The sequence below is a fragment of the Littorina saxatilis genome, linkage group LG4 (assembly GCF_037325665.1).
Source record: "Littorina saxatilis isolate snail1 linkage group LG4, US_GU_Lsax_2.0, whole genome shotgun sequence".
NCBI classification, from domain to species: domain Eukaryota; kingdom Metazoa; phylum Mollusca; class Gastropoda; order Littorinimorpha; family Littorinidae; genus Littorina; species Littorina saxatilis.
The window spans coordinates 39,207,382-39,218,595 of NC_090248.1; the positions used below are offsets into that span (position 1 = coordinate 39,207,382).

The window sequence follows — 11,214 nt, forward strand, 5'->3', positions numbered from 1 at the left end:
GCAACGTTTATTATGTTATTTATAGATTTGGTTTATTGAGACGAATTGTTTAGCCGTTACCGCCTTACGTTGTACTGTCATGCAGGAACACCACAATAGAAGCTTTTAGTTTGTTGCTGTTACCTGTGTATTATGTATACATACATGTCATGATTGTAACCTTTGTTAAAATAAATGTATCTTTAAACCAAGCCCATATATAATACACGAGCATTTTGCAGCTGAAAAGAAATAATGTAACGTGTAAGACTCACAGTGCATGGTGGACACGTTGTACCTCATGCATAACCAACTGCAAGATCAGCAGGGCGTGCACAACTTTAGATAATTATAGTCTGTGCGGTTTAGCACTTTTTGCATACATTATTTTTTAAATTTCAGATAATTATAGTTTGTATAATTTAGCGCTTTTTGCATATGATATTTGCTAAACTTAAGATAATTATAGTTCGTATCATTTAGCGCTTTTTGCATACATCATATGTTACCTCTATAACATGCAGTCTCGTTAATTATTGCACTGCGGCATGGCGACATGCACTGTCAAGTTTCTTCGATGAGAAGTCTCAGTAAAGGACACGATCATAAATGTTGTCCCTTTTTACATTTAGTCAAGTTTTGACTAAATGTTCGGAGTAAAAACAACTCAGAAAGTTAAAAAGAATAGAGATACAGAAAAGCGTGCTATCCTGCTATGCACAACCGCTACTGCACTGTACTGGGTTGCCAATTTCACCGCCTTTTCGACGTGCGGGGGCCTGACGATGCTATACGGTCTTGGTGAAACAATGCAGTGCCAGTTCGACAGATTGACTAAATGTAGTAATTTCGCCTTACGCGACTTGTTGTTTTATCCTGACCAAAAAATGCCTGCCTTTACAGGCCGCCTTGTACTGTAGGGGCACTTTTGGCCGGTCCCGCAGATGTCCTTTTGGTTCAAACCAGAGTTTATTCAAAACATGTTTACAATGACAAGAACGTCATCAACCAAAGGAGCACACTGCATAGAGTCATAGTTATGATTAGTAGCGTAGAATAACGATGGACATTACTTTTTATTACGGAGGACAGTTATGGAGGAAAAAGATGCAAATTCAGCAAGGATAGAGAAGAAGAAGAAGAAGAAGAAGAAGAAGAAGAAGAAGAAGAAGAAGAAGAAGAAGAAGAAGAAGAAGAAGATATTAAATTGAATGAAATTAATTTAAATGAGAGAAATGAAATTAATTAAATTAATTTAACTTAAATTAAATGAACGTAAAATTATCCCAGTGAATTATATACGCAATTTGTATATTTTTCAGAAGAACGAAACATGAAACGAAATGAGATTATCTCCATTAAATACACGTGCTCTATTAATTATTCATGTTTTTTTTTTCTTTCTTCAGACTCCAGTCATTCCGACACCACAGAAAAACCCAGAAAAAAACCCAAGACAGACTCAGCAACAAATAGCAGAAGCACTCTCATCACACACCGTCAGCGAGACACCGGCGATCCAAACGGCGTCGGACAACATCGAACGTCGCCGCCGAGCAACGAAACAGCGACGAGAAACGACACGGTCACCACCCCCACCACTACCCCCACCACCCCCATCCGCACCCTTCCTTTACACCCGGCGCCTGTCGCACTGTCACCGACGCTGCTACGCCTCGCCCCTTCCTCCAAATTGCTCCGCCCATTCGCGTTCGGCGGCATGATTGGCGGGCCGATGGGCGGGGACGGTCGCCGTGCTATGATGTCAGCCTTGGGGCCTATCCCTTTCTCCACGTCGTTGTCTGCTGGGTTGATGCCGACTTTTTGCGGTCCCCGTATGCTACCACCTATGACGACGTGTCCTTTGCAGCTCGAAGCTTTTCGGATGGCGTTTGGTCCTCTGCCGCCATAGACGAAGAAGGCAGGAGGATGATGATGATGACAATGACAATGAAAATGACAATTCTTTATTTTGCGACGGTAACAGGATAAGCATAGGTATGCTTTTTTGGGTTGCGTCTGGCCCTCGCCCTAAATCTACTATTACAACCACTACGAAAAACTCACAACATAAATACATAATTAATCAAAGAATTTAAGTGTATGTACAAGAAACGCATTATATTGAAAACATTGCAGTTCACAATGAAGTGTTTAAGACTGGGTGCAAAGCAAAAGTGAGCAAACTCGAGGATGAAGAGAAGAGAAAGTGGTGCTGGGAAGGAGGGGAGGGGGGGGGGGAGGGGTTATGGGGGTAGGGGAGGGGATGTTGAGGTCGGGGGCGGGCACAGAGAGATCAGTGATGGCATTGAACTTTATTTTCCGATTGTGACAGAATGACACATGCTTTTTTTTCTGTCAAAATATAACATTAAAATTGAGAGAGAGAGAGAGAGAGAGAGAGAGAGAGAGAGAGAGAGAGAGAGAGAGAGAGAGAGAGAGAGAGAGAGAGAGAGAGAGAGAGAGAGAGAGAGAGAGAGAGGGAGAGAGAGAGAGAGAGAGAGAGAGAGAGAGAGAGAGAGAGTTTTATTTTGTGTCAGTTTGATTATGATTACTACTATTTCTAAAACCACACGTTACGGTTTTTTTGTTGTTGCTTACGTGTTTGTTTGATTCTATATTAGTGAAAACATAATGATAATTTTATGCCGTGATGTTTGCTTATCTCAATGACATCATCATCATCATCATCATCGTCATCATCATCATCGTCATCATCATCATCGTCATCATCATCATCGTCATCATCATCATCGTCATCATCATCATCGTCATCATCACTGGTGGTTTAAAGATTATAGACACATGTCCGAGTTTGGTAGTTTTATGTAAAATGTTTAAATGAGTTTCAGCTCGGTTTTAAAGAATACGTTGCTAACTGATTAATTTATTAATGAATAAATCATTTCCTGTAACATTTTTGAGTTATGTCTTTGTATTGTGTGATTTGAGTTTGTATAATTGTCAGAGGGAGTTACTTGTTTCTGCTTTCTTGCTTTTCGTTGCTACACATACACAAACACGTTCATACAACAACACAAAAAGAGAGGAGGATCAACTTTTATTTTGCCAATACAATACAAGAAAAGAAACGGTTAATTTTCTTCTTTAAGATGCATTAAAATAAAAACGCACAACATTTCACACAAATCTACACATCTTTGTTCTGTTTTTGTTTCTCATTTTCTTCATTGGAATCGTAGTGCGTAGGTCTTCGTGAATCTTTCAGTCATATCGATAACAAATTTGCGTTCAGTATAAATTATAAGACCACTACAACTAAAGTCTAAACATAACCATTATACAGCGCAAGTCACGAGTCCTGTAAATAGCTCTGAACGCATTTCAGTTACAATGCCAAAACATGAAGACAAGAAAGTACTTTTAAAAATTTTTTTTAAAAGCATACAAATCACAGAATCAAAGAAAACAAAGTGACCTTATATGGCACACATATAGTATAGTACCAAATCAATTGCACGCAACAACAACAAATAACACACACACACACACACACACACACACACACACACACACACACACACACACACCGGCACACACACATACATATACACACACACATATACAAAACAACAAGTCACAACAAACAAAACAAACAGAAAAAAAGCGCACAAACAGAATTAAAAAAAAAAGTCAATCAATCGTTTTTGTTGGGTTCCTTACACTATTACAGTTAACTTAACTAATCTCACTTTTATTTCATGGCCGAGTGTACATTTTACAAGACGAAAAATCTGTTTAGGCAAACATTTTTGCAGATGCTGATTACATGTACATTGTTGATGCCGAAACTGAATAGATATGCTGAGATTTTCCACGACGAATGCAAAGAAACCAACACAAACGCTGAAATCGGAAACAGAAAACTTCTGCAAACTGTACATTCATTTTGTATTAACATAACTTATGCCAAACAATCGGACTATGAACTAAAACATGGCATAACCATGCTATTCGACTAACGGTACAAATGTTATCGTTTCTTTTTTCTCTCCTTTTCAACAACAACCAACATACCTTATCATGTACCGTTACACCCATTTTAGGTCAATACCAAGGACTACTAAAGGGAAGTTCCTTTAGTAGTCCTTGGTCAATACGTATGTAGCTGTAAAAGTAACTAGTTAAGTAAGTAAGTAATATTTGGCAGGAAAATCCCAAATTTAAAGATTGTCCATCAAATATGTGTCTATTTCAACGATTCGGCTCATCCTCTCTGATCAAGCCAGGCTTTCATACATGGAATAAAACACACACCCCCCCCCACACACATATACCAAAAGTCAACAGCCTGACGGCTCTCTATACAAAATGTTTTTTCTCTCATGAAATTCATTTCACAGGTTCCCACGAATGGCTTTAAATAAATCAATTCATCAACAACAACAAAATCCAGCTCTGCACAGAAAGCCGCGAGGATGTTGAATTTTGGAATGTGTCCAAGTGTGTAGAAATGGTTTTCTGTAGGTTATTCAGTTTTGGTGTGTGTCTTCGCAGAAAGATGCTGTTATATTGGATACGTATACAAGTCTGGGCGGATCTATGGTAATTTACGATACGGTTTACACGGGAACGGTTAAGGTATCTTGATTGTTGGAAGACTGCTACCTCGGCGCTGTATACCATCCAAGTTATTGACTGCGTGCATGCTGACAACCTCGGCGCTGTATGCCATCCAAGTTATTGACTGCGTGCATGCTGACAACCTCGGCGCTGTATGCCATCCACGTTATTGACTGCGTGCATGCTGACAACCTCGGCGCTGTATGCCATCCAAGTGATTGACTGCGTGCATGCTGACAACCTCGGCGCTGTATGCCATCCAAGTTATTGACTCGTGACAGCTTCGAACTTCAGCCGTCACTTGTAACGGAAAACGGTATCGGCATCTGCCGGGGCATGTTTTTATATTTAGTCAAGTTTTGACTAAATATTTTAACATCGAGGGGGAATCGAAACGAGGGTCGTGGTGTATGTGCGTGTGTGTGTGCGTGTGTGTGTGTGTCTGTGTGTGTGTGTGTGTGTGTGTGTAGAGCGATTCAGACTAAACTACTGGACCGATCTTTATGAAATTTGACATGAGAGTTCCTGGGTATGAAATCCCCGAACGTTTTTTTCATTTTTTTGATAAATGTCTTTGATGACGTCATATCCGGCTTTTCGTGAAAGTTGAGGCGGCACTGTCACGCCCTCATTTTTCAACCAAATTGGTTGAAATTTTGGTCAAGTACTCTTCGACGAAGCCCGGGGTTCGGTATTGCATTTCAGCTTGGTGGCTTAAAAATTAATTAATGACTTTGGTCATTAAAAATCGGAAAATTGTAAAAAAAAATAAAAATTTATAAAACGATCCAAATTTACATTTATCTTATTCTCCATCATTTGCTGATTCCAAAAACATATAAATATGTTATATTCGGATTAAAAACAAGCTCTGAAAATTAAATATATAAAAATTATTATCAAAATTTTTTTTTCGAAATCAATTTAAAAACACTTTCATCTTATTCCTTGTCGGTTCCTGATTCCAAAAATATATAGATATGATATGTTTGGATTAAAAACACGCTCAGAAAGTTAAAACGAAGAAAGGTACAGAAAAGCGTGCTATCCTTCTCAGCGCAACGAATACCCCGCTCTTCTTGTCAATTCCACGTGCACTGCCTTTGCCACGGGCGGTGGAGTGACGATGCTACGAGTATACGGTCTTGCTGCGTTGCGTTGCGTTCAGTTTCATTCTGTGAGTTCGACAGCTACTTGACTAAATATTGTATTTTCGCCTTACGCGACTTGTTTTTTTTAGCGTACATAGCTGTACTCAAGGTGGAATACAAGAATGAAAGCATATTTTGGAAGGTCAACATAGGTGGACACTCGCACAGACATAGACACGTGCGGGCTCGGAAGTTGAATAATGGGGATACAGCGGTACCTGTGATGTGTGGACCCTCCTATGAGAGGACAGCTCCCTTAAAAGGACACCTTCTGTTGTCCCTTTTTACATTTAGTCAAGTTTTGACTAAATGTTTTAACATAGTGGGGGAATCGAGACGAGGGTCGTGGTGTGTGTGTGTGTGTGTGTGTGTGTGTGTGTGTGTGTGTGTGTGTGTGTGTGTGTGTGTGTGTGTGTGTGTGTGTGTGTGTGTGTGTGTGTCTGTGCGTGTGTGTGTGTAGAGCGATTCAGACTAAACTACTGGACCGATCTTTATGAAATTTTACATGAGAGTTCCTGGGAATGATATCCCCGGAGGTTTTTTTTTTTCGATAAATGTCTTTGATGACGTCATATCCGGCTTTTTGTAAAAGTTGAGGCGGCACTGTCACACCCTCATTTTTTAATCAAATTGATTGAAATTTTGGCCAAGCAATCTTCGACGAAGGCCGGACTTCGGTATTGCATTTCAGCTTGGTGGCTTAAAAATTAATTAATGACTTTGGTCATTAAAAATCTGAAAATTGTAAAAAAAAATAAAAATTATAAAACGATCCAAATTTACGTTCATCTTATTCTTCATCACTTCCTGATTCCAAAGACATATAAATATGTTATATTTGGATTAAAAACAAGCTCTGAAAATTAAAAATATAAAAATTATGATCAAAATTAAATTTTCTAAATCAATTTATAAACACTTTCTGTCGGTTCCTGATTCCAAAAACATATAGATATGATATGTTTGGATTAAAAACACGCTCAGAAAGTTAAACCCAAGAGAGGTACAGAAAAGCGTGCTATGCAGCTCAGCGCAACTACTACCCCGCTCTTCTTGTCAATTTCACTTCGTTTGCCACGAGCGCTGGACTGACGATGCTACGAGTATACGGTCTTGCTGAAAAATTGCAGTGCGTTCATTTTCATTCTGTGAGTTCGACAGCTTGACTAAATGTTGTATTTTCGCCTTACGCGACTTGTTCTTTTATCTCACCAAATTATACCCGTCACGACAGGCCAACTGCAATGTAGGACACTTTTGGCTAGTCCAAAGGGTGTCCTTTCATCGCAGGTACCACTGTACACTTTACATACATGTTCAGAGATATCCTGAACTCAGGTCAAAATGAGTTCGGCTCATTCTATCCCTGACAGGATGCCTTGGTTTTTAGATCTTTTCGTAATGTGTTATGGTTGTAAGCAGATTCGCGATCGTCGATAATGATTTTTCATGGTGTGTAATTTTTAAATTACAAAGGAATTGATATGTAAGACAGTTTCAAGCGAGCTATTTTTCGCGGCTGTATTTACTGTGCAAACAACTCTAAATATGGAAAAAGTGTCACGTGATAATCAACCGTTTGGTTTCGGCGCTCGCTGGAGCAGACGATTTTTTGACAGTGATGCAACCATACACGTACTCTTCAAAAAAAGTTAAGGATCGGTTGAAAAAACGGATCTAATTATAAAAAATTGCCAAAAAATTAAACATCGACATAATAATTAAAATATTAATGTGTTTGAAGTAACAAATGAACAATGAGTCTTGACCTAGAATTTTGTTTGGCAGGCAGAGTTATTTCCCTTTGTGGGACTTCTCAAAAGCTTCTGCATTTTGGAAGAAAAAGGGTGTTTTTTTTATAGCCCCATGAAATTTGCGGAACGCATGCCAGGGCAAACGGTTGTGATGCACGTGCTACAACAGGGTCCTGGCTATGAACATCGCTCACCAGCTTGTGTTTTAAAGGTTGACACGCTGACACAATAGACCTTTTTCACTTAAATTTTGGCGCATGCGCTGTGAAGTTTATTGTCAGACCTACCGGAACTAGGGGGCAAAAGGAAAAATCGACAACGAGGCTTGGTGCAAAGTCAAGTGCGGAGATGACGAGGCAAACTGTTGTGTTTGCAACTGCAAGTGCAACAGTGGAATGAAGAAAAAGAAATACGGTGGACAGAATTTGTCATTGTATGGCTTTCCGATGGGTGCAAGTGCGAAGACGTAACAGCGAAGGACGCGATGGGTGCAAGCAATCCGACGACAGGGGTTTGTCCGGTGCCATTGAAAAGTCTGTTCGAGTCACTTCGTGTCTGGCAATGGCACGGCTATCAGCGATGCAAACTACGTTGACTTCGTACCCACCCTTAATCTTGGATTTCCCCCTCCCCACTCTCTACCTCTCTCTCTTTCTCTCTCGCATGATACCGTATATACATACACGGATGTTTTTCTGTGTGTGAGTTTGTGTGTACGATACCGTGTGTACGTATGCGTTTGTGCGTGTGTGTGCGTGTGTGCGTGTGTGTGTGTGCGTGTGTGTGTGTGTGTGTGTGTAATGAAGAGAGAGAGAGAGAGAGAGAGAGAGAGAGTGAGAGAGAGAGAGAGAGAGAAAGAGAGAAGAGAGAGGGAGAGAGAGAGAGAGAGAGAGAGAGAGAGAGAGAGAGAGAGAGAGAGAGAGAGAGAGAGAGAGAGAGAGAGAGAGAGAGAGAGAGAGAGAGAGAGAGGTAATTGAATTTGGCTTTTACCGAATGAAAACTATTGTCAAAAACAGTGCATTGAGAACTAAAACCAACCAACCATAAAATAAAAAGCACCCTCCATCCCTTTTAACTGTCTCTCTCTTCCGCTTTCTCGCGCTTTTTCTGACTGTCAATCCCTCCCCCCCCCCCCCCCTCTCTCTCTCCCCCTCTCATTTCATAAAAGAATTTGGGAGAGAAGAAAATTTTTCAATATCCTCGGTTATACCTTGTGTCAATATTTCCATTTACAAATATATGCAATAACACTGTCTTACAATTAGCCAAAAACAAAGCCCTTTTTTTCTAAAAAGATCAAAATCCGAAAGAAACAACTGAAATTCATGCAGAGACTTTCTTCCGAAAATTACAAATCTCTGGCAAATTGAAAGGAACAACAAAATATTCCTTCATAGTGAGCGAGGGAGAGAGAGAGAGAGAGAGAGAGAGAGAGAGAGAGAGAGAGAGAGAGAGAGAGAGAGAGAGAGAGAGAACTCAGAATGGTTTATTATTAAGGCCACAGAGAGAGAGAGAGAGAGAGAGAGAGAGAGAGAGAGAGAGAAGTCTGAATGTTTTTAATGAGTAGGCCTTGGGCCCTTTTCATGGAGATATCATTAGCTAGCTCATTAATTAGTAGAGAAAACAAAACTGGACTACAAATTTCTCCCTGTTTTAGACCCCTTGGGCACATAAAGGAGTCCGAAAAATCACTTCCTGATCGCACTTTTGCTTTTACCACGTCATACATACAGCTGAGCGCCTGGTACATCTTTCCTTTAACTCCATTTTTCTTCAAAGTTTTCCACAACGTAGTTCTTACAACTGAATCAAAAGCTTTACGAAAGTCAATAAAAGCGACATACAACTTCTTGTGTGTCAATAACTGCTTCTGTACCAAAGCTTGTAGTGTAAAAATATGATCAACGGTACTATAGCCTCTGCGAAAACCAGCTTGACTCTCATTTAGTATTTCATGTTTTTCGATCCAATTCGTCAATCTGTTGTTCAAAATGTAGCTATACAATTTGCTGCATATACATAGTAATGAAATACATCTGTAATTATCAGGATTATTCTTATCACCTTTCTTGTGAAGGGGATGAATTATGGCTTCCGTCCACACATCAGGGTAAAGTCCTGAGGTAAACAATTTATTGAAATATTTTGTAAGAAACGGCACAACAGCTGTGGCGGAATTCTTGAAGAACTCCCCAATTAAATAATCGGGTCCTGCAGCTTTACCATTCTTTAGTACTCTAATAGCTTCTTTTACTTCGTTTTCAGTGATGAAACGTTCAAGCGCATCCATGTCATACATCTCCTCATTATCATCACCATCAGATACCCGATTAACACCATCCTCAACAAAATCAGTATGGTCATTATTTTCTTTTGTAAAAGAGTTAAACACATTATGAAAATGTTGGTACCACTGTTCTGTATTAATGGAAATCACACCTGCCACCTTAGATGCCAAAGATTTGATTGTTTTCCAAAACAATTTAGGATCACTACTCCCTTTATCTAAAGACTCCATAATAGACTGACGATGAGATTTTTTCTTTTGTCTAATAAGTTCATTATAGCTACTTCTTTTTTCAGTATAACAATCCTTGTCTACACGGCCGCTATGAAATAAACGAAGATTTTGCCTGAGATCTGTTCTACTATGGTAACATTCTGAATCGAACCACCTTTGTTGTCTGTCTTTTCCAATATACACTCTTTTTTTCATACACTCTCCTGCCATCGTCATTGCTTCGTTAAATTTACTTAGAGATAAATTGACATCCACTTCTATTAATTCAGTGGCATCTCGGAGGCGGGCCTGAATTTCTTCAGAAGAGAATGAGGATACAAACGAAATCGACTTTTCATCACACCAAACAAACTTTTCAATCTTGACAGCCTTAGAAACATTACACTCAGAGTTAACTAAAACATCATTTGGCAGGAAGATCATTTCCACAGGCATGTGTTTGGATTCAATTTTTTCAGCTACATTAAGTGAAACAGAGGAAAACAAATTTCTTGACACAATAAAATAGTCAATAACACTACAACCCGATGTTGAAACATAGGTAAAGTTACCGTCCCCTCCTCCCTTTCCCTGCATACCGTTCACAATAACAAAGTCAAATTGCTCACAAACATTCAACAAATATTTACCAAAGGCATTTTCCTCTCTATCTTTCGACACACGCACGCATTCTTCAAAACAATCGTCTCCTTCCTCGACTTCAGTGTTCTGTGACGGGAACACACTGAAGTAATCTGCATCATAAAAACACTGCATTTCACGTGCATTCCGAGAACCTGTTCTTGCATTCATATCTCCAAACAAAATAAAGGGCAAATCACCAACGTTTTCTATAAGATCCAAAATACACTCTTCCATAATAGACACACCATTTGAAATTTCAGTTTCGTTATAATAGGCAGAGTTGGCTGGTGGTAGATATGTCCCTAGCAATAATACATCACTCTCTAACCCCAGCAACTCTTTTGCTAATTTTAATACAACGCAATTATCGTATTCTGTTTCTACTCTTTCGACGAAATGGCTAATTTCTTTTTTAACCAACAAAGCTACACCACCGGAGAGACGCCCAGTGACTGCGTCTGAAACTTTTAAACCTGGAGAAAGAAACACATCATATAGCGGAAAAATCAAGGACGGAAAGGTAACTGAAAACGTTTCAACTAGCAAGACAATATCAAACTTCTCAATGTAGGCTCTTATTTCACAGTCATAAACATTTCTC

General features: G+C 39.5%; 1 protein-coding gene across 1 annotated transcript in view; it reads left to right on the forward strand.

The window, feature by feature from the left end:
• Positions 1-2,196, forward strand: part of LOC138964710 (uncharacterized) — a 35,780-nt gene extending 33,584 nt beyond the window's left edge. Inside the window, exon 5 of the mRNA XM_070336737.1 lies at positions 1,389-2,196. Within this exon, the coding sequence (XP_070192838.1) occupies positions 1,389-1,891 (503 nt within the window). The 3' untranslated portion in view covers positions 1,892-2,196. The remainder of the gene's footprint in view (positions 1-1,388) is intronic.
• Positions 2,197-11,214: the final 9,018 nt, after the last annotated feature.